The sequence below is a fragment of the Hippocampus guttulatus genome, chromosome 10 (genome assembly GCF_054856545.1).
Source record: "Hippocampus guttulatus isolate MCC_2025c chromosome 10, RoL_Hgut_1.0, whole genome shotgun sequence".
Classification (NCBI taxonomy): Eukaryota; Metazoa; Chordata; class Actinopteri; order Syngnathiformes; family Syngnathidae; genus Hippocampus; species Hippocampus guttulatus.
Window position 1 is genome coordinate 8,738,313 of NC_141270.1, and position 24,658 is coordinate 8,762,970.

The 24,658-nt window shown below is 41.8% G+C and overlaps 1 protein-coding gene across 3 annotated transcripts; it reads left to right on the forward strand.

Annotated features, from left to right (window-relative positions):
- The first annotated feature begins 907 nt into the window (after positions 1 to 907).
- LOC147199142 (ligand-dependent corepressor) lies at positions 908 to 23,902 on the forward strand. 3 transcript variants are annotated; one of them, XM_086122179.1, is made up of 7 exons: positions 908 to 1,026; positions 9,570 to 9,635; positions 10,045 to 10,124; positions 10,203 to 10,335; positions 11,442 to 11,759; positions 11,847 to 11,946; positions 18,546 to 23,902. In XM_086122179.1, exons 1-7 carry the CDS (start codon positions 930 to 932, stop codon positions 22,888 to 22,890), a joined length of 5,139 nt encoding a protein of 1,712 aa, XP_085978305.1. In that variant the 5' UTR covers positions 908 to 929; the 3' UTR covers positions 22,891 to 23,902. The 3 variants fall into 3 exon arrangements, with proteins under 3 accessions (XP_085978305.1, XP_085978307.1, XP_085978306.1); XM_086122181.1 differs by lacking the exon at positions 18,546 to 23,902 and adding an exon at positions 13,607 to 18,436; XM_086122180.1 differs by lacking the exons at positions 908 to 1,026; positions 10,045 to 10,124 and having other exon boundaries at positions 9,576 to 9,635; positions 10,185 to 10,335.
- Positions 23,903 to 24,658: the final 756 nt, after the last annotated feature.

Genomic DNA, 24,658 nt, shown 5'->3' on the forward strand with positions numbered 1-24,658 from the left:
ACTCAAATAAATCAAAAATAAAACAATGCTGTACATAATACTTTTTGGTTCCACAGACGGCAATGGCATTGTCCCACATTGTTTTTGTTTCACTAATCGCCAAGCGATGTAGGTGTGTGTGTGTTTGTGTGTTGTTTTTATTTGTTTTGTTTTTTTTCTTTATTTATTTCTGGTTGTTTAACGTAGAAACTACCTTCTCAATGACAAATGACTGTCGCGGACGAGGGAAGGGCTGGCCACGTGTGCTGATCTGAAATACTAATGGAAGCTTATTACCGAGAGACTGACAACGTCCACCTTTCCGAATTAAGACTGTGTTCGTGGAATAAAAATTCCAAAGGCTAATCCCCCTTTTTTCAACCATCCAAAGAGGCTGACATTTCATGTCGTAACGCCATCTACTTGTGACTGAAATGAACGTTTAAGTGCCCACGGGCTGGCCTTGCGAACATCAGAGCTCCAGAAATGTTTTCAAATATTTTTGTATGTACCATTATTATTTAACATTTATGTGAAATATATTTTAATGATACAGGAGCTAAAAATAATATTTAATATATTTTCTTGGGAATAAACCCTCTGTCTCCTATTTGATGAACACTTGGGTCTTCACAGCGAGAATATTTTAATGTTGGTCATCATGGTGCTACTGGAGAGATAAGTATATATTTTTTAGGTATGTTTGAGAACAACTGGCATATTTCATCTAGTGCTATAGCTGCGGCTGTTGTGAAAGCGCTGTATAAATAAAGATGTATTGTATTGTATAGTCTCCACAATACAATACAATAAAATAAGAGTGTGTTTTGAAAGGAGTGCGTGGGAAGTAGGATTTCCCCCTCCACACAGCACGTCGACGCGCGCGTTCACGCGTCCAAGAGCTTCCTCTCAGCGTGCGGGTGCCCGCCGCCGGAGAAGAACGACAGAAAATGGCGAGTCAGTGCAAAAAGCAGCAATGCTCCATCGACAGGCGCGGCTTTCGGCAAGAACTTGACTCATGGCGGCACAAACTTATCCACTGTGTAGGTAAGAACCGAGCCAGCGACACTAAATAAGATTCAAGCAGCTGAATTCGGCGTCTGTTCGAGCGGGTTCGGTGTAAATAATCAGCTATAACCCAACTCTCTTCGGGGCATCTCGAACGACTTTTTTGGTCAACTGTTATCCTCAATCGAAATCGTTGGGTAAATGTTACAGTTTGTTTCGTGGTTTTTGTTTTCTCGCGCTTTTTAGCGTTCGTGGGGGATTTCAACACTTTAGATAGGAGCCGAGTGTAATTGTAGTTTGTTTAAAGGGCACCGTGCTCGCCTTAAAGGGAGTGTCACGGGAATTATGCACCGTGTCGGCCTAACTGCGCATCCCCGTTTCTTTAAATCAAATGCGCGTTCCCGGCTCTAATTATCAAGGGTATATTGCTATTAATTGGCGTGTTCCTTCGGCTTGTCTACACATCGCGCTTTTAAACGCGCTCTTCCGTCCTGGGCACGCGCCTGACCACAATGAGGAAGTGAGTGGGGGAGCTTCCGCTTTGGAGCGACCTACTCCACCAAAAACAACCTCTGACAAGCCTGCAGATGTATACTAATGCAGCATTTACGTTTCATTGATTGCATTGCTATGCTGCAGCCACGAGACCTTTGTGGTCATGGTCAGTCAACAAGGTCTCATCTACTCGTCGTGGGACCTTTAAAGTGTAAATGTCAGACTCAAGGCTATGGGACAAGATTTGGCTGGCCATGAATGCGGCTTCCTGTTTTCATCCAAATGTATTTGTCTCATTAATTTTGGCAGAAAATCTGTAAGCAAAATACAATTCCCCTTTTTCAGACGGAGTACAAATACTTAGACTGAACAAATGTATTGCCCGTGGGTACCAGGTAGCCCCCGGGGACCACATGAGTAGCCCCGTGAGAATGTTCTAAAAATAGGCCAACAGCGATGGGAACTTATTTTCTAAGAATGTTGTATAGATCTCAAGTGTTGCATATAGTTGTCTTCTAATTTCAGTGAGAGATCATAAACACGACCAGTGTCTTCCCCAACGTTGTAATTAATTTATTAATTGATAATAACTAACAATGGTAATTTTTGCAAATTTGTTACATAAAAAAATTGTGTTAAACTTTGCATTAATCAATACCCAAGAAGTAGTTCTCGGTTTGAAAAAGATTGGTGACCCATTGACTGGAGCATGGCCTGCAGTTGTGATGGCAATGAATGGCACTGTGATTCATGGCAATCAAAACCTGTTCAAAAACACCAACTGTAATAGAACATCATTCAAAATATGATCGGACATGGCTAAGACTCCTCCTGCGCACCTTGGCCTCCAAAGGTCAGTGTGGTGCACTTTTGCAAATAATACATACATTTAATGAAAAGCCACAAAGACCATTCTCTCCAATTTGTGATAATATAACTCATTTTTCACAGCCAACCGAGCATTATATCAACTTTTGATTTCTGTAAATCATTAGCCCATGTATTGGGTTTCAAAATGTGTTAGCTAGCTGACCTTTTTCCAATGACGCTCCAGTATGTGTTCACTGTCATATACCTGTACGGCTTTTACCTGTTTTTATTCTGTTAGTTTTCAAGTAAAAATCAACTGAGCGTCAATAAACAGCTTGAAGTGAACACACGTAGACGCTTTTTGAAGGACCCTAAGCTAGCTGCTTAACTGACACTGCACGCTCAGGGAGGGCAGACTATTTGCGAGTCTGGTAAAATAGTACCCGTGCTTGAGGCTATTGTTACTTTTTGCACTGGTTGAACTGGTGCGCCCAATTTGTTTTCTTGTGTGTGCCAGCACTAAACTTGGGTGCGCCAAGATTTGCAGCCACACATGAAAAACATTCTTCCCACCAAATCCCTTTTTCGTAAATTGAACAATAGCATTTGGGTGGGTTTCAGAAATGGTTTTCTACACTGGGCTGGGGATGGTGACTCAATTTGAGAGTCAATATTTTTTTTCTCTTTAAAAATCAATCACCAGATTTGACTGTTTCCGATATAGCGCAGAGATCAAATTAACAACCTTGCGGGCCACATAAAATGACCTGGCGGGTCGGATCTGGCCCCCGGGCCTTGAGTTTGACACCTGTGTTGTATAGGGAAGAAAATAATGAAGTGTGTATTGTTGGCATTTGACCAACCTGTTGGACCACACTTTCTGAGACCCACATCATGGATGTTTAGATGGCTCCACACAAATTGTAAATACAAACGTCATCGATGGAAGAGGACAATTGATGCATTGTCTTCACGCTGTTCTAACTTGTTGAAATAATTTGTTGATGTTCAATTGTTAATGTTTGTCCAGTATCTTGCATCTTGGCATTTATAATTACACGTATAACGCATAGTCTTTTCTGGCCCACAAAGCATGTCGTCATCATCTGTGATGGAAATGCCTGTTCCACTAATAGAAAGATAAAATACAATGGCTGCCTAACAGTGAGTGCAATTTTTGAGATGGCGGCATCGAATACGCTACAGTATGCGCCGTATTACTCGATGTACTTGAATTTGACTCATCAATCCCATGATTCGCTGTGTGAGTCATTCATCTGACCATCGCATCCTTCTTGAGCTCAGTAAAATGTGTGCCAGTGTTGACGTTAACACAAGAGGAAGAAACCGCAGTGGTAAAAAATTTCACTCAGGCGTCTTGTGATGACGCTGATCTCAAAATGTCACAGTACATCAGTTTCATGTACTGTACAGTGGCCACCATGCATTGTGCCTGTTGAAATGCACATGGTATGTATTATGTATGCTAACAAGGTTTTGGACTTTCTAGCTCAAGTACTCATTAATACATAGTTCAGACAGGTAATCATACTTATAATATTTTTAATGACCCATTTTTTCTTTTTTCTAAAAATACAGTCCAGGAGTTAAGTTTATTTTTATAGCTCTTAATCACAAAAGAGTCTAAAAGCGGCCCACAGGCTTACAGTTTCCGAAATTAACCACAGGCTCTGGGCTAGAACCTACAGATACCCCCTTCCACGATGACCAGGCTGCAATGTATGCAGAGTGGATAACATTTAGCACATGATTTGATGCTGTACAATGTTAGTTTGAGCCGCGTGAGAGTCCATTCAAACAAATGAAGCCCAGCAGGTCCACGTCGATGAGGAAGTGGTTCTCCTTGGGACCGTTTCCGGTTGGTCCATGAAGTGAATCATAATACATAGTCACCGTACATAACAAACCTATGGTGCAAAACACAAGCTTTGGCTGACTGCTACTGCCTGTTAAACACGTGGTTTCGCTCCTAACTCAGCAGTCTTGCAACCTCCATCATCTCACCTTCATGGCGGCGAATGAACGACACTTTCTGCAAGTATCGTTCTCACAAAGGGATTGCGAGGAGTAATTAACAGAGGGAAAGCCGGAGAAGCTATGCTAATTGCTAAATTAACATAGTTTCATTGTGAAAGACCGGAATTAAAAGTGCTCGGGTGACTGAGTACACCTCACAAAGGTCTCGCTGGAACCGCGTCAAAGCGGCGCATATCCAACGTTGTTCAGCAAAACAGCAGGCAATTTAATACGTGTTTGGAGAGAAAATGAATACAAAATAATGCTTCACGCACAGGTCAACAGGAAATGTTACGTCATCTCGTACATCAACCTGGAGGCGTGGCCTAGAAGATGAAACATATATTAATAATTGAGGATAAGTGATTCAGAAATCGGATGCATATAGTATATTGAATGCATGTAATATCACCAATGTGGTTTTCACAGTGCAGGGCGGAATTTCTGATTTTGACTTTTGAGATCCTTTCATTAATATTTTAAAATCAATTTCTGTTCCAAACCTTGTTAGGCCTCTTTCATTGATATCTACACTTGTGCAAAAATATGTCGACTATTTGGCTTGTTTTGACCAGGTCTGGTTAATGTCACTTCAAAATAAGTGAGAAAAAAGAAGCAGTCATATAATATACCTGAAATTATATCGTTATCAAGATATAACATGCTCAATCATGATATTTTTTTTAATTTAATATCGGCATCACTACTGTTACCAGGTGATCTCCTATCCAGAACAAAAACACCACTTGGTTAGTTGTATGCTCACCACCGAGCACACAAAAGGACGACATAATAGTTGTTTGTCGTGTGTCCTACACCCCTTTTTATGATCGACAAACCTCCCTTGTGTTTGGGCTGCAATTGCATGACAAATGCATCAGCCTGCTCCCCCGTTAGAAAGACCTTATCTGTCCACCACAACAAGGACATACTTATGTTTGGCTTTTTGGTGGAGAGGGCTGCCTGCACGCCAACACCATCATCCCGCTCGTGCTCAAATGGACATTTTGTTTTAGTGTATTTATTGTGCGCAGTCAAACCACGACCCCCCAAGACAAGAGCAATTGTCCCATAAAACAGGAGCAACAATTGTTTGTATCTTTGCTCGTACGTGCGTTCATGGCTCAGCAGCCCCCAGATGGAAGCAGCGTGTCCGTACATACACACTCTCTAGATTTAGAATGTCACTTTATTCTGCTTTTTGACTAGCAGGGGGTGGGGGGGGGGGGGGGTCATGGATTTGCACTACAAATACCAAAAAGCAAATATTGCCCTCTGACAGATTGCCTGATGTATAATTTAAATATTTGTGTGTCCCATTTTCTATTACAGTGAGCTTTTGGCTGACCACTCCAGACCCCCACAATTTAAATGCAGCAGTTTTTATATCCATTAATGTCCTTGTGAGAGCTTTTCTGTAGCTTTTCTGTGGTTCAAATATAGTTTTATTTATTTTTTTTCCATGTTTGACTTGACTGATGTTTTTTTTTTTATTATTATTTCAAGTTTGTGCAGCGTTGCACCATTTGTGTCAGTTTGCATCAGATCACGTTAAGTATTCATGTACTGTACTTTTTTTTTTTTGCTCTGTAGATGCTCCACAAAACTGCCAGCTCATTCCCTTCTATTAAACTTGATGCATCGACTGTACCGTGCTCCGAAGGAACACAGTGTGTAACACACAGCTTTTCGCATTCCTGTATGTGATCTAAGCTTTCCAGAAAACCTCCAGATTTTGTGGCTAGCCCAGAGGCTTCCATCACATGCTTTGTAGCCGCCTGGTCTCTGTGATGGACTAGTTTCGGATGCACATAGTCACGCTGTGTTGCTCAGCTAATTCATGCAAATTTGCCATCCCTCCTCATCTCGTCCCCATTTTTATCTTTACTGTCATGGAATGGTTCTGTGTTATCTCGGCGACATGCAAAATTAACACTCGCAATCTGAATCGCGCAGCATTTATAAAACATGATGCCTTTATGGTCTTTAAAGATTAAAGCCTTCGTTGTTGTCGTGTTTTGGGAGGAAAGGCAAACATGGCAGGTTTAGCAAGGGTCTGTTTTGGCTGCACTGTACACTGATTTGAGCGGAGGGAGCGCCTCTGCTGCGAGAGCCCGAGTTGTTGCACAGTATGTGTACAGTAGTTGGAGTGGGGGATGGGCCGAGTGGGGGTTGATGCGGTACTGTACGCCCTTCGCAGCGCAAGAGGAGCAGAAGGGTGGGTCAAACATGGCGAACGCTTATCGTGATAAGAGACCTCACTTTTGCAAAGACTTTCTACAACGATGCCATGCTTGTTTGGTTTATTTTGGATAATAGCATTAGTGTCCAACACAATTTGGAAAAAAACAAACTATGTGAACGGTGTAAATAAGAGCTAAAATAACATTCCGTTAATTAAATTTTTAAAGTAAGTTTATATTCTGAAATAAAATCAGTCAATAACATGCATTTAATGGGTGGATAGATATGCGAATTAAACCGGTGTCTCGCCTGATTCCGAGTCGGCATCTTCAGTTTGGCATGAGCGACGCTTTCAAATCTCGTCAGGCATCATGCAAAGTACAGGGCGCACAAGGAGTTGAAGTGCCACATTGCGTTGATGAAAATCAGATCATTTGAGGAGTCTTGGAGTATTTTTGGATAGATCGTCCAAAGTCTTGGGTCTTTTTCAGTCCATGCTCGTGAAAAATGTATGAACAAGTGGTAAAACTCACTTTGTTACATGACGGCTTACTGGCAGGCATGGACTTGGTTGGTCGAATTGTTGTCGATCGAGGCTCCACCTGATTGGACGATGCCTCTTCCGTCCAAATTCACTTGCAGTCTGGCAGTTGAGTGATCTCTGGTGACAGACCTGCATTTTGTGTTCAAAGAGAATCCTGTCAAACTGCACTAAATATGAAATTTGCCACCCTTCTCACATCCTGTACCCGTTCTGTTATTTAAAATGAATTCTATTCAACTGTTACTGTTCTATTACATAAATATTCCATGTCGGCCACTCTGCCGCCTAACTAAAATAGGATTTGAGCCACATCACTGTCAGGTTCACTTTGGTATTAAAGATGTAGGTCAGGACAAGGGTTTGGCAAATTGGTCAGTGCTCACCTTGATCAGACTTAAGCACCAACACTGTCTGCAAACTCTTAATCCCAATGCTTTTTGGTCACAGTTTTTCAGCCGTCAACTTCTTTAGAAGTTTTAGAAGCTGTTTGTTGGTCATACCAAATCATAGAGTAAATTGAGTCAAAGGTGTCATATTCATGTAACTTTAATTCAATCAACAAAGTTGCAAAAACTGTCTCTTCACTTTCAAGGAGTCCTCTTTGAATTTCATATTTTTGTGGTTTTGAAACCATACATAATCTCTAATTTTAATTATATAATATAATTTTTCATTTGAAAATGCTTAACTTGTGTAAAAAAATGTTTTGTTCTCATCTGGTGATCAATAGAAAATGGAAAGCTATGAGTTTTGAATGTATTTTGAATTAAAATCCTGTCCTCTAAATGAAGGTTAATGACTTTCAGTTAATTCAATTAGGATTTATGAAGATAACTATCCTATTAACCTAATGACCCGATTATTCTCCTCAGTGTCGCCAAGTTTCAATATTATTCTGTTTTATGTATGCATTTTTTTTCTTAACTTTTCTGAATGTGTGCTTAATTTAGTATCTGGCACCAATTTGTTCACTCTACTTCAAAGGCGATCTTCCTATCAGCATCTTAATTATGTCCCAATTCTCTGCTTAGCCTCATTAAAATTAGCTAAGCTAAGGCTCCTTTTCAGAGTGGATATAGTATTGTAAAAACTGGCGCTTAGCAGTGTAACACCTCCAATTTTTCACCCTTCTGGCATAGGCAGCAGCATTTTATCACCGGCCATTACATTCTGTTTTTATTTTGTAAAGCATGCAGAAAGGCTAAACGGGCCATTAATATTTTATACGCTGCACATGTAGCTGCCGACATATTCTTTTTTTTTTTTTTTTTTTTTTTTAATGCAAGTTTCCGCTTCCCAAATGGTTTAACTTTAAAGATGAATGTGCGGAGAGGCCCCCCCCCCCCCCCCCCCCCCCCCGGCGCACTACCCTCTGCCCGTACGAAAGAGTTAATAATGCCTCAGAGTCATGGCATTACTCAATGACACAGTTTTTAAATGCCCGAAAGTGAATTCTTGGAGAGTAGTTTGATGTCATGGTGCTGCTCTGTCAAATGAAAGTGGATGACCTACTTTCTGGGCCTGCCTCTGAAATATTTCAGAAGTAGGATTGGATGGCTTCAGCTGAGTCCTGTGCAGTAACCCAGAAACAGACTCGTACTGCAGCTAAAGGCAAGGCTGTGTTCCACGACTTCACGCCCCCCTCTGCTCGCTTTGGCTGTATATAAAAAAAGTGGGTGGGAATTTGTCGGGAGGCAGAGAGAGTGCATTTTTAACACATGACAGCGCTAGGTCCAATTGAGTGAGTTGGCAAAGAGAGTGGAAGCTTGGGGATCGTGTGTTGTAAGTACATCTTTTACTGAATTGTCACTTTTTATCTTTCTCTCTTGTTTAGATTTGTTTTCATGGCGGCCTTAAAGACAGTTGGGAATAATGCACACATTTTACATGCGGCTCAGTGGACAGATGCGCCATGTGACCTCTTTAGCGCTTGATTTGATGCATGTAGTGCTTTTTAAATTGGTTATGTTGGCCCCCGCAGCAGTGAGCATGCATTACAAGACAGTATGTCCATGTTGTGTATTCACTGTAACGCCGAGTGCTTTTCAACAACGGGGGTCTGCAGGATCCAGCAATTTCACATTTTGGATTGTTTCATTGGATCAGTTGAGGCGGCTAATCAGCCAGTGGAGGCTTCACAAGACTACAGAGAATGTTTTGATCATTTCACCTGGCGGTCATATTTCTTTTCCCTGTTACAGTATGCCCTCGCTTCCTAACTCTGTAGTTGCTTCAGTTGCCTGGCAACAGGGGATGAAGGGCATGTTCGTGTTGGAAGTATATTAAAAAAAAACACTTTTTGAAAGATGATGTGTATTTTAACTGCAGTGGGGGGGGGGGGGCTAGCACACAGGTGTTGTCAAGAAGACATAAACAAAAGCTGGATGAGACTTTTTTTTTAACTTAAAATGACAATCATGTGCCAGTGCTTTCCTTTTGAGAAGATTGCCCTCATTTGCGAGATCCCAAAAAATAGCACCAATTCTTAAACAGCCGTCATGTCTCCCTTCAGGTTTTGAGAGCATTCTTGAAGGTCTGTTTGGCACAGAGCTGGTCGAAGACCTGCAATTATTTAAGGGTAAGTATCTTCAATTGCTTCTCGTTCACCTTTTCCATACAAGGCAGGTGAATGAATGACATTGATTGTATTGCGTGGAATCTGTTGACTGTACCATGCGGTGCCCCTCGACATTGACAGCTGAAGACACAACCAAGTTGGTGTTTTGCATGGCGCAAAGCCAGTCAAATATCCTCCTGTCGTTTTAATAATGCATGCTGTGATACAGTGGGGCTAATTGTGTTTCCATCATATCCTACATTGTCAACATTGCTTTCGTACAAGTGGAATTCATACGTCATTAACATTTGGTAAATGAATGCAGTTGATCTTAGTTTAGCTGCGCAAATCCAATTCGGTGTGATTGAACTTTGATTTTATGTTTTTAAAACACTGTTTGATTTGCTCGCCTTGTGTTTGACGTCCACAGATTTAGAGCCCGTTCCGGTGTCTGATTGGTCATTTGATAAAAATTGTTTATTCTGCTGTTTTAGAAGAGATAAAGTGAAGGTAAGAGTTTCCTTTCCCATACGTGTTCAACAGAACCACACGTATGCCTTCTTTCTGAAGCGTTTCATCACGTCTCAGGAACACTTGATCAGCTCGAGTAGCGAGGAGCGTCAAGATCCACTCGAACCTCTCGTGGTGAAAGATCAGACCACCATCAGCACATTAGAAAAGGAAGCTGAGGAATTTCTCAATGCAGTCCTCTGTAATAAAGGTGAGTGGTTTAGCACTGTTTTTACACTCACTTAAAGCGGTAAATGTGATTAACGTTATTATGTCCCTCCGTCGACAAGCTGTCGTAAACCGTACATGTTCAGTTTTTGCAGCATATAGATGAAGATGGATTGCATTTTCAAAGACCAGAAACACAAGTGTTCTCTTCACTGCCACACTTTTTACACCACATAAAGTTAGTGGCACGGGAAAAAAAAAACTCTCTCCAACATGAGTTCATCAAAACAAAGCAGAAGTTGAATTCCCTAAAACGGATAGAGAACTCCGGTTCCCCGAGAGGCATATCCCGTCCGTTTTCGATCCCTCTCGACTTCAACACACTTAATTCAAATAATCAGATCATCACCAAGCTCTGTAGAGGCCTGAAATGACCCATTTTTAGGAAATGGAAAAAGTTTACAAATTTGCACGTCATAACAAACGCATTCAGTCAAGTAGGCATTACCTTACCACGCTGTCATATGTTCTGTCACTGTTGCGCAGCAACATCAATGCAGCACATCCCCCGTATTGTGTTCATTTGCTAATTTAATTAGCTAAAGATTGCTAATTTAATTAGCTAAAGATAGCTAATTACAGTGATTGGTTAGAATGGTACAGACACCAAAGTCTGTGCTTGCGCCAAGTGCTCGACAAGACAAAAGGCTTTCATACTTAGTCTGTGGTTATGTCATTATCCAAAACTCAATTTGAAAGGAAGACCCATAAAGTGAGTGATTTAAAAAAAAAAGGGGCTGGGGGCAGTCTTCCATGCAAAAATCAATCTGCGTGCAAATTTACCTTTTGTGACTGTACAAAAAAGTCAAATTCATGGAACCACACTATTTTCACCCGTCACTGTCTCAACAAAACTTTGTCATTTGAATTTGTAAAAAAGATCAAGAAATAACAGGACGCATAGGCAATTACTAATAGTATCCTCTTTTTTTCAACAATATTTGGATACCGAGACTTCAGCTTGACAGCAATGATATTAATAACAAATAGTGGTCTATGGCTTATTATTCTATATTTTGACTAGATGTTCCAAAATTATCTTAAACAAAACAATTCCTGTTTTTCCGCCCCCCACAACTCCCCTTTCAGATGTGCCAAGTTTCTCCGACCCACACATTCCAGTAGTGGCGCGAGAGATCCTCCAGAAAATGATCCGTCAGTTTGCCGCAGAATATACCTCAAAAACCAGCTCTCCTCAGGATAGCGACTCCGCTCCCCAGCCAAACTCTGACCAAAGCCCGCAGACCCCGGCCTTGACTTGTGGGGCTCCACCTAGCACCCCCGCCGGCAACGTGGCGGGGCCCGCACACAGCCACAACCCCGTCCTCAGCAAGCTCCTCATGGCCGACCAAGAGGTCCCTCTTGACCTCACCATCAAAAAGACTCCGTCTGAGCCCAGTGAACAAGGTAGTTTCAAACCAATCAGTGCAGGGCGATGTAAATTCTGTTGCACAAATATTCAATGTTAACTAAACTGTGCGTCATTTTGAACAGAGGGAGTCCTTGACCTGTCCATCAAAAAGGGTCACCATAGTGGCAGCAGCTTGCCGGTCTCCAGTCTGCGCCTTACGCCCAAGTTGTCCACAATCAAAGGGTAAGAAAAGTTCCGTTGTTGGTTCTCTTCAGGCTTTCCTCCCCTTTTGTTCTGATGTCGAAATGAAAATCAAAAGAAAAGTCACAGTTTGAAATATTTGACTTGTGGCTGAAAACAAAATAATGCAACTTCGTATTCTCAACCTGCACATTAGCGTATGTATTGTGCAGTCATCTAAGTTTAAAAAGCTGGCCGCGGTAAAATTGTGACAGTTACTGGTGTTGCAGCTGGTGACTTAATTAATCGTATGTGTTTCAGGGGCTTCAAAAATTTAGCTTTACCTTTGCTTTTGGGTACAATAGTCGTGATCAGAATTGTTTGGCAAAGCATCGATCAGCAGTAATTCACAAGATATTGCAGTCCTTGTCAGTGAAGTTGCATTCTTTTTTGCAATCATATACCGTTCATCTTTTTTGCAAAGGAAAACAATCCCAATAGTAAACTGCCAGGGAGGATTTGAAATGAAATTGAAGGAGGTTGGTTGACATGGTGAAAAATAGCAAATGATGGGCTGTCAAAACAAAAGCATTCCCTCTACGTCTGTTGTTATGTTGGTAATATTAAGTAGTTTGCATTTGATGTGCGCAGTCTATCAACATTCACGTCAATCATTTGTCGAGCAAAAATGCTGCTGCCAAAGCAATGAAAATAAAAGTCGCCTCGGGAAGAGATTTATGCAAATATCTACTGTTATTTCACGTCTCTTTGTTGATGAAACACAAATTTGATGGGATCCCTAAAAGCAGATGTGATGAACCTACAGCCCAATATGCAATGCTAGCGCATTTGCTGGAAAATAAAATCCGCACATGCTTTCCACCCTCCAACCCTTATCATGTACAATGATAAATATTTATTTCTCTTATCATTGCAAATATATTTTGCCGATAAATTTACCGTGGTCCACAGAGGACTGAACCAGTGGGTTTAAAACATTTCCCCATTCACTTTAAAAATTATAGTTACACAAACATTATTTGTTGACATTTATATTCCTAACTTTGTTGTAGTTTTTTGGAGCATTATCAACCATTTCTGATGAATTAGATTTGCTTAATCCTGCTGCTTTTTAATGCTGACGTCATCAAAATGTCGTTCTGTAATGAACGTAATGTAGCTCTCCCCGCCTCATTTTGTAGTCACCTTCCACTGATTTGGCTTCCATTTGGACATAAACACAACAATCACCCTCTGCTGGCTTACTCTTTTATTGCTGTGCTTGTTCAGTGGTAACGTCACATGCAAAATGTCAAAAAACTCAACGCATTTCTCATTTTGTGTTAAATATTAGTGTGCAAAGCTGCCTCACATCAATGTCAGTTACTGGACACGCATCCTCTTCTTTCTGGCTTTACTCATTTTTTTTTTCTTATGTTTGCCGCCTTGTTTTATTTTGCCAGTTTCTTCCATTTGTGTCTTTTTTTTTTTGTTATTGTTGTTGTAAGCAAATAAATGTCAGATTTGAGCCTTTTTTTTGTTGTTATCACAACCAACCAACCATCCAGTCTTTTAAAGCAAAAGAGAGTGATGTTACCAAAACAAGGTCATATAATAAAGGAGTGGCCAACATCCTCCCCTCCCCAACCCATCCTCCTTTTAGCAAAGAGAGAAAGGCACTGTGCAAGCTCTGCTTACACCCAATTTCCTTCCATCCAATCAGGCGATCCTTGAGCGCGGACCAACAGGATGGGAGGAGGAGGGAGAATATCGGCCACTCCGCCCGTTATAAGCCCTCCTCGTCTCTCGCGTACTCTCTGCACATCAAAGAGGAGGTTGGTCTGGAAAGCGACCCAGAGTCACCTCTCAGCCATAACCACGACACCACATCCACTGACCTCTGCGGAAACGGAACGGGGCCCTGGAATCCCAAAGCTCATTTCGGGGCACTCCTCAAACTGAAAGCCAGCAGCGAAGCTGGCAAGCACCTTAAAGACATTCCCAGGTTGTTGGAAGCCGCTAGCCTCTTCTCAAAGTCTCTGTCCTATGGTAAAGGAAACCACCAGGATGCCTCGCATTATCATTCCAACTTTGACCTCAAGATTCCCCAGGTGCGAGTTTTGACCACAGGAACAGACTCCGCTTGGGATCCTCAGCTTTTTGAAAATTCAGGTTCACTCTTGGAGAATGGCATGGGAAAGAAGTTTCATTCCCTTCTGCCCCGGCAGAATCGCAAAAAGACCAACGGCGTTTTCTGGCCCCACGACACGGACCGGCAAAACGGTGTCCTGGATTCAGAGTCGGACCTCGCCAACAAACCACCGAGGAAGAAACGTGGCCGCTACCGCCAGTACAACACGGAGCTGCTGGAGGAGGCCATTGTGGTAGTGATGGGCGGGAAAATGAGCGTATCCAAAGCTCAGTCCATCTATGGCATTCCCCACAGCACTCTGGAGTACAAGGTTAAAGAGCGCATGGGGACCTTGAAACATCCCCCGAAAAAGAAACTGAGGCTGCTTAGCCAGCTCGACGAACAGAGCAGCTCCCGTTTTCCAAAGAGTGAAGAACTCCAGCACATCTCTGAGGAAAGAGAGAACTCATCCACAGAAAATGGAAGTGGTTTGCATGATGGAAGCCTATCACCAAATTAAAAAGAATAACTCTAAAACTGTACTTTATTTTTTTATTTTTAAACAAAACAAGGCAAGGCATGTTGCGTTTATGTCCATAAGCCCAAATAGTTCTTTCTAAATTGTGAAACAAGACAAATAATTCCTTATTTATATTTGGCCATCGAATATGGCCGGCCATCTGTTTTTAACATTTCATGGTCTAGATGCACTACAAGAGTTTATGAGTGTGTAATATATTTATTTTAATTTTAGGTTCCTCCCATTGTAAACAGGATTGGCTCCATACATTTGGAGTTCAGTACGTTCAGAAGAAAATTGCAACATGCCTGAGTGGCGCCCCTCAATGTCTACTGCCAGTACTGTTCCGAACTCTCACTGTAACCTGTAGACGTCGGCCTTGTAAATAGCAGTCAGAGCATGATGGTATAATGGTGCAATAGTTTCAAACGCACGTGGCACACTATGTTCCAACACTAATGTACTCAAAGTATGTGTTTGCTCCACACAATATAATATCTAAGGTTTATAACTTGGTACAGGTTCTCTTCTTACACATCGATCTCAGCCAAGATTCTATTTTTTTCTGTTTTTTTTTCCCCTTTTCTTTTAAATGATCAAGCACAACTGGTTCTGTAATATATCTAGATTCACTGTGCTGTATTTATGAATGGTCATAGTTTATTCTCAATGCCTTCACAAAGCCTCAGGTTCACTTCAGGCTCAGATTCAAGACTTGTCTTAAAACAGCGGATTCACTGTACTCTTGCGCATACTATACTCTATACCTCACTCACATATAAGCTTCGGTAAACAGTTGTTTCCTGGTTTGCCACCTCAAATGCTACATGGAATTGGCAATAATTCAGGATGTCTGACTGACAGGACAAAAACAATGTGCTCTATTGTCAACCGTCTTCACAGTTTACCTTCCCTGTTGGTAGCGTTTCAGTGTTGGCAGAAGCCTTCAGTGATTCCAACGGGCCACTTTTCACATTGCAGGCTTGAACTTATTTTCTCCAAGGCAGAAGAAAGCGTAGATCAGCATACTGTTCACATGTATGCTAATTGCTTGCGCAACATTGATTAGTGAAGATTTGGGTCACTCTGTTATACACAGTTGACAGCAAAGCAAACGTAATATATGACAACACACATTCAGGTTTATTTAATGGAGTCGTTTAGTGTCGGTAATGAGATCGATATGTTTTGATGTCAATGTTTAGTTGCACCTTTTTATTTTGAGTAGTTGATCTTTTCGAATTAACTACACACAAGTGGGCTACAATAAGAACATGTATTTTTTTTTTCTCGTTCAATGCAGGGCATTTTCTGAGTTTTTTTTCTTTTTCTTTTGGATGAGTGGAAAAAATGGAATATTTTCAGATCCACTGGAACGCCTCAGTGTGCATTATCACATATACCTCAGGGCATTCAAGACCTACTATTCTCTTACCAAGTTGATTACAAGTATGTAGCAAGTCTTGCAGTCTTTTCGATGGGGACACCATGTTGAGTAGAGGTTTCTCTAGCTCTGTTGCTTTTATGTATTATTATAATTTTAATAGATTGGGTTGAAATCCTTCTCAGAGGATTTCGTGTAAATAAATGTCATTTATTTGTTTGTTAGTCATCAGTGGACCAAACTCAAATTCACAAACCGCCCGCTTAACCCTCATGGAATAACAAACCACTGCAGAAGTCAACTCGCCACATCCATTTCAAATGAAAATGTCAGGAAGAAAAAAACAAAATAACAACTGTTGCAGTGACAATCATCAAATCATCTGTCAGTCCAGTATTCACTTGGCTGGCTCTTCATCTTTGCAGCAAATGGTCGACAACCGCAGCTGACACTATATTACGCTTTACTGTGATATTGTATGTTTCTCTGAAAAAGTGTGGGGGCTACAAACTGATACAAAGGTTTAAAATCAGTTTAATGGGTGCAAACGTATGTAAATAAGAACATTGTGATTGAGAGCATTATTACACATTATTTTGAGGACAAATAATGATGCTGAGACAGGCCACATCCCACGTTTTGAGTTTGATTTCGGGTAAAATAAGTTAAATATCGTGTAAATGCCGTATGCAAGGTATTCACCGTTTTCTTTAAATAAAAAAAAATCATTGCTTTATCAGTCAATGAATGTGAATTGATCCAATGATGCATTCGTATTCAGAAACGCCTAACATCATTTCAGTTTATTTCATGAGATTAAGATTAAGTATATCTGTCGAGTGATACATTGATGCAAAGAAATTTAATATATTTTGCATCACTATTTCCAATGAGCCGGGATATAACATCAACAAAATTACGCACCTGTTTCTGTTGTATTGTATATGATGTAGAGATGTTAACATAAAAAAAAAAATGTAAATTTCTTTGCATGACTGAGCTATCTAAATGTGAGAAGTTCGATGTATACTAAGCGCTGACCTTTGAACTACTACTGTTGTACATGTTCTTTATTGTCGAGTTAACAGTGTGTTGAGTTAGTGAGTCTAAAATGTTCCGAAATCTGTGCAATGGGTCACTCAGGATAAAATATCTTCATCGTCTGTAATATTCCAAATAATTTCTATCCGTATTTTGCTTCAGAGATAAGGTAACACATTGTGAACTGTCGTGGAACTGGGTTGTGATGTGATCTGCGGTCTGCATTTTATTCCGTGGCGGCTCTTTTGAAAAGAAAAGGCATGCGTGTGGTGTCTGTATCGCTGTGCTGTCGTGAAAGGGCGAGAGAAACCCTCAGGGATGAAACCCTTACCATTCAGAATTCAGGTACTCTTTCCTCCTTCGGTTTTACCAGCAGGGATTGAAATTAGTTTGAAAAACACAAAGTGCTACTATGGCAGTTCTTATTCTTATTCTCAGAAATATTTTTAATCCCTTCAGATTTACTTGTAAAATATGTTTGCCAGCCTATATTCAGAGTTTAAAATCAAAGGCATCTTTTCACTCTCTTTATTTTTGTAGTTTCAGACAGTGAATGTCAGTGCGAGCGCGGCAGGTAGAAGATGACGACGATTGGCTTCTTAGTAACATGTTCTTATCGAGTTTATGTTGTCAAGCGCACGCCTGGATTGATTTAGATGGCTGTTTGTTGTCAAAACTGAAGGGTTCAACAAAGAGGGTCCACCAGTCTTGCCTCACTTATTCCCCAAAGACTCTCAGTCCCCAATTAACGTGCTCGCTTGTTTCATTTCTAAATAAAAGAAAAGTTCAACTTTCTTCCACAGTTCAAACTATAGCCACAATGTATAAATTTGGAGATAGAAAATTGACATTTTCAAAATAAGATATGAATTACGTTCTATTTTACAAATGTCTCAGGAGTTTATTTTCTAGACCACTGTGTACTGTAGCTTTTCTCTCAAATCACATTCATCTGAATCCTATAAACAGCTATGTAATAAAATAAAAATGGCAAACTATTCTGTGTAGAAATGTTGTGCTCATAACTACCTCCCTGACACAACGTCAGCAAAATATTTATGAAATACCACATATTACGTCATCCTATGTCAGTCTTTCTCTTTTGACTCTGAAATGTCTCCAGCATAAAGTCTCATTCTTACAAATATCCAGACCAATTTTCATTTTGTTTGTTGATTTAATTTGATGAGCACTTGTTTTTAGATATTTTTATTTGCACGGCATAAAGAGTTTGACATGATGTATGTATTCTATATTTGCCCCTATGTATTTTGCTCTTTCGAGTGGTAGAAAATGTAACTTGTTTTAAAGTCAATGTCCTGTGCATGTGTAGGAATTTCTCAATGTGACAATAAATAGTGTGAGGAGAAGAAAACTGTAATATCTGTAACAATGTAATTGGTCAAGTTCACTGGATTTAAATTTGACTTAAAAAAAATCACTTATTCTTCTAATAAATATGCAATGATACACATTTTTTGCGCCTATTGTTTTTTCACATCATTCTTTCTCCGTAAACCCACCGTTACCTGGGATTTTGTGTTTTTTTTTAACGCCATGTTTCCTTTCTATCTTGTTTCCCACAGTGAGTGTCAAGACGTGTGCATTGCAAAGGCAAAAGAACTCCAGTCCACCTCAACGCTGGAGCAGTTCATGGCCAAACTCTGCCGCCATCACCAGAGAACAATTGTCGACGCCATAGGTTTCCTGCAGATGGAGGTCGCTGCCTCCAAGACACAGCAAAATAGTGATTCTGCAGTCCAGGGAGCAACGCGCTCCACTCCAAAATCCGGCACAGTCATGCCTGAGAAGTTGTGCTCGAAGCGCGAGACTCCTAGTGAATCCACGCCAAAACTTGAAATCTTGGATATGTCTTGTTCCATCCAAAGCGGTAATGGCACAGAAAAAGTTCCAGAGAATGTCGTTCCATCGACAACATCTGTTGCTGCTTGCCCTGCGTTGGATCTTCATAGCGCCCGGTCAGGGACCAACCAGGCTCTTATCCCTGTAGAAGCTGAGAACAACCGTAATGGTGATCATGCACCTCTTAAGATGAAAATAAAGAAAAGCAGCAATGTTGCTGCTGGAAGAAAGTTATCTTGTGTGCTGACAACCTCGCTTACATCTGACTCTGAATCCCTGGAGGACAAACAAAGTAAATCAAATTCACTGAATAGAATGGACACTCGTAGTGCTAGACTCAGCTCATCTCTGAGAAGACAATATCAGCTCAGTCAAATGCATCACGCAAGGCAGAGTAGAGCTGTGTGGCAAGCCGAGGGTGGACCCACCAAACGCTGCTCAGTTCCTCTATCTCTTAGAGCAGATTCGCCACGAACTGCCAGGAAGACCATCCGGCCAGCGTCTCATCAACACACTCGACACTCTCCTTCTAGGACAGTGGATCCTGATCTTGGTCACTGTGACATTGTTTACATTGACAAACCAATTACAGAGTGTTTTAAAGATCAGCGCCATTTGATCCCTCGTCGCAATGCTAGAAAAAGCACCCGGGGACATTTATACTCCGATGAAATCTGGGAGTTAAAAACTGTCCGCACGTTGGCAGGCAGGGGCAACTGTCTAAATTCCATGCCAGAGTTGATTACACCGATTACCCCCAAACAAATCCTTTCCAAGCCTAAAGGCGTACCCCCAGTCGATATGCCTTTTGCCGGAGCATGCAGAGAGACAATAAGTGAAGGCACACGCTCAGAACAGTCTGATGAGAGGATAGTTCCAGGCACAGGAGACATGGTCGAAGTGGCAGCCGGTGAAGTAGAAACGTCAGTTATCGTAGAAACTAGTCAGACGGATCAGGCTCAGAGCCAGTTTGAGACCCCCTTCTCAAAAATAAACTCTGTGACAGAACAAACAGTAAGAGATGGCACAACACACGTCGGAGCAGATGAAGAACCAATCCAGTTAAACCAAGACGAACCATCCAACATCAAAAAAGTGAGTGAAAGTGAGGAAAATGTAGCACATGCTTCATTTGAAGAGGCAAGGCAAAAAGAAAATGACCCTGAAGCTGAAAAAAATGGATCTAAAGCACTGGCAGAAACAACAGCAGTCGAACAATCGGAGAGAGTCAGCATCCGAAAAGTGGAATCTCAGATTTTATGTGAGAAAATAAAGAGCAATGAGGTGGTCCCTCTCCCAACTCGCACATCATCATGCGTAAATCCCGCAGAGAACCAAGAAACTGAAAATGAGAAACCCAGGGAACCACAGCAGGGTGTCCTTTCTGAAAACAGACGAAAGCCAGGAAAGTACAACACCTCAGGTTCTGCTGAGGACCCGATAATGAATGAGCTAGAAAGTTCAACAACCGCCGGTGAAAGTATTGCGCCTGGAGCAACGTTAGAAGAACAAGATGATCAATATGACATTTCTTCAAAGACACTTGATACTCTCTTAAAGGAATTACCTCCTTGGCGTCGAAAAAAAGGCACTGTTATCTCTCTGCCAAAGAGGTTACAAAAAGCAAAGACCGTAATCGTGGGCTATGTCAACGGGAGACCCATATCAGCCTCCGACAGAAGTCTGCGACGGAGATCCAACTCCAGTAGCCCCTCACCAATGAAAGGCCTGTCACTGAAACCAAGTCAGAAAGGACTGAAACAGGCTCAGGTTGACTCAACTGCAAACAATAATTTGGCGGAAAATATCCCTGAAACCGAAATGCCCAAAGAATCCAGACCTGAGTGTCCACTGGTTTCAGCTTCTGACATACCAGAGAAGCCAAAAATTGAAGTCTCACTCAAATCCAAGCCTATCCAGCAACGCAAGCTCGTTCAGCAAGACGAAGCAACCGAAACCAAACGACAGCTAAGATCGGCTGTCCAGAAAGCCGATGAAACTCATGCATTGGCACCTTCTTCAAATGGAGTCCCATCCACTCCCCCTGCTCCTCCAGCACTGCCTCCATTTTCTCCTCCTTTGGCAGAGTCATTGCCGCCTGTAACACCCGAACCCTCGCAAATCAGCACCGTCCAAAAGACACCGGCGATGTTGAACATTGAACAAACTCAATCAATAGAAGAAAGCCCGGGCCTGCAGGTCCGACAAAAGTTACGATCCTCAAAGGTGGGAGGAAAGGAAAGCAAAGATGAGAACCAGCCTCTCGGTGTAGAGTTCACATGCCCAATGGAGGATCGGGCTTCCCATAAGACCGAAACACCAACACATGAAACAAGAGTAAAACGTGTTCTTCGAATGGAGCCTACGACCCAGAAAGCAAATGTCTCATCTCCAGATGACAATCCCCCAAGTTCACATCTTACCGGTGCTTGTAGAGCAGACAAACCCGCAAGAATGCCACTGAGGAGTGAAAGTAGCAGGGCTGAACAGTCCCCTCAAATCCCAACAGACAAAAAGCTGTCTTTACGATCACAGAGGTTGTCTCCGCCCTCCACCGGTTTACTCTCAGCATCCGGAAAGAACTCTGAAGTGGCGTCGCCGGCCAGAACGCCTCCAGAGCAAAGAAAGAAAAGTCACATGAAGGCCCCTTCGTTATCCACCGCATCATCACTCTCCCGAGTAACGGGACTCAGACACCAGCCGCGCAAACAAAGAAACAAGTTCTTCGAGGCACTGGCGGGAGAAGAAAACAAACAGCTGCTCACCAACTTGAACCTCAAATATGAGAAGATGCAGAAAGGCTGGCTGCAAATGGAGCGAGATGGCCAGATCACAGCAAAATATAGAAACCGAGCCGACAGACAGGCTGCCATTTGGAAAAGTAAACGCAGGGCCCGCAAGCCAAAGACTTTAGAACACCAGAGGTGCTCGCCCGTGCAATTGCTCTTCATGAAGGACTATAATCTTTCCAGTATTTGTCGCTGGTTCCTGGAGTCAACGGAAACAAAGTCTCTCATCATCGTGAAGAAAGTCAATACGCGTCTTCCGTCTGAAACTCAGCTGTGCTTCCACAGCTCGTCCAGCGGTTCAGGAGCCTCTCAGGGCGTCTTTCCAAGTTTACAGGCAGAGCGCTTAAAGAAACATCTCAAAAAGTTTGCTCTCACCTCTCCCGTGAAAAGCAACCCGAAAAGTCAGAAGCTGATAGCGAAGGCCCTGGAGCAGGAGATGACCTCTGTCAAAGGCAAAGAGAGGCGAGAACCCCTCAGTGCTGCTCATAGTTTCAATCAGTCACCCGTCTGTGTTGAAGCTCAGGGACAAGGTGAACCCCAGAAATTTGTCGGGAAACCCAAGAATCCGGCGAGCGCCCGCATTTTGAGAAAATACTCGAACATTAGAGGGAAGATGCAGGTCCAGCAAACCAACATACGTTTCAAAGGGGTCTCCAAAAGCTTGGTGAAAAGACTTTGTACGGAATCTGTTTCAAAGTCAGCCGTCCTTCCTCCTCTGAATACACCGAAAATAGTTGCCCTATCTGCTGCTAAGACCATCAAAGCAACCAAAAGGATGAGAAGGAAAACACTGGCAAGAAAGAGGGTGATGAGACATCGAGCTGCCAAAGTTCAGGACGTCGGTCGGGTAAGAAGGTGTTCGCAACGACTGAGTTCTGCGGTCGGCTTATCAAAGAGCAAAGCGGTCAAAAAATCATCGCATGATGACAAACAAGTGGAAATAGTCGCCATGAGCAAAGTGAATGCTGGCAAATGTCAAACAAATGACTCGCCGGAAAGACGAGAAATCAAAGATACCCCTGAGGCCGGCTCGCAAAGTCTGGACGTCAAGCCTTCGAGCGTTTCTGACCAGGTTCTGACAAGATCCCAGAGAAAAATGGAAGCGGCGTCAAAGAGGCCAAAGTTAACCAAGGAACAAGCGTCTCTCAAGCCGGCCAGGAAGGTGGAGGACATGAGCAAAAAAGGTGCCGTGAAGAGAAGTCGCTCCGCCGTGTGGCCGCGTACCAGATCGCAGGAGCTCCTGGCAACCCCCGCGAAACGCACCAGGACGTCCAGATGAAACTTGACCCCTTTTTGTCTCAAATCTTGAAAAGTCAGACCTCATCAAAGTCAGAATGCAAATGCGCTGGTTTGCTGGGTGTCAGTTCAGCGCTTCAGGGACCGCACGCAGACCACGGCGGCTTTTTTTGGGGTGGGGGCATTGTGTGTTCTGACACCGGGCAAGACAAAAAAACTCATTGCTTTTATTCGGGTGCTGTGGCCAGCAGGTGACACTAAACCATATCCCTCCCTTTTCTTTCCTCATCAAATAAAAACGTGACATCCTCCCACCCGCCTTCCAATCTCAGCCGATGGCTGTCGTGACCAGGTGCCTTATTTATAAAGTGAACGAATGTTTCTAAATCTGAACTCTCCTTGTCCGTCTGGAAAACAAAAGCGTATGCAAATAATTTCCTCGCTGACTTGTATTTTTCTTTGCCCTCTTCCGCAGCATTAACGCTATTGTCGTCGCATTAAGTTGAAGTACATAGTTTTTTTTTCATGGACCTGCGCTTTATTTATGTCAAGATGCATTCAAACACCCGACGAGCTAGCCTGCCAGGAAAATGATGAACCGCCAGGGATGTTTTTGTTGCAGGAAGCCTGTGGAGCATTAAAGGAACATTCCGGGCTGTTGAATTCACATTTAACAATTTTATCTGCTTCCTTTTTCATCCTCCTTGATGTCGTAATGTGAAGCCACACGATGAATACCAGTTTTAGCATTGCTTCTATTTTGTTCTGGTTGTCCCTACACATGTAAATGCAGACCTCACCCCGACCCCCTTTATTATTATTATTATTTTTATTTAATTGCTGCGTGTCACTTCCTAAATGTAGCCCATCTGAAACAGTCCACCAAATACTCAAACTTGAACATGTTTAATCTCTACACTTGCTATTTAAATATTTTTGTTTTTGTATGTTAGACAGAGAGAAGTGCTTTATTTGTGGTAATCTCAAGAGTGAACTGTGCTCATGTTAAGATGGTTGTATTTTTGCTGGAGCTGACATAAAGATGGCTGAATTTATTTGTCTGTGGATTTTTTTTACCCCTCTTTTCATTTAAACTTTACATTTTGCTAATTCATAAAACCGAAGAGAGTATTTGGGTCATTCTGGAAAAGAAAATGTTAAATTATGGAAAAAAAGCAGAAGGCTGTACAGTTAAGAGAATAAAATGGTAGAAGAATGGGTTTTTTCCAGCGGTAATTTTACTGAATAAATGTCTGTGTCACTTCTCTTTGGACCACCTTCATCATGTAGTTCTCAACTGTTGTAACATCGACTTCTTGATGCCAGGTGACACATTTCTCACATTCTCAGTTTTGTGAATATTCTCACAAAATTCCAACTTTATTTTCATACGATTGCCATAATATTCTTGGAAGCTAGACTTGCGATACAATTTTTTTTGTTATTGTAAACAGTTTTATTCTTTTCTATTCTTTTTTCCATATTGAGTCGGATTTTTTTTCTTTAATATCGTAAGTGGACTCATAATTTAGATGTTTTTATGCGTAACATTTTCAGTAGTATGGCTTTAAAAAAAAAGAAATGCTATTGCTGTAAGGTTGATGCTTTGGTAGTGGAATGAAGGAAACCCACTTTTTGTTATATTACTTCCATACTTTCTCAAAACTGGTTGAATAATTTTGAAATCGAACAGCAAAAATGCGAAAAGTGCAGAAAAAACTAGGTAGTAAAATTAAATGACTACAGGTGGCACTAAAGTTCTGAAAACACCTTCCTGTCACCTTCATTGTCAGCTGTAAAGGAGGCCTAAT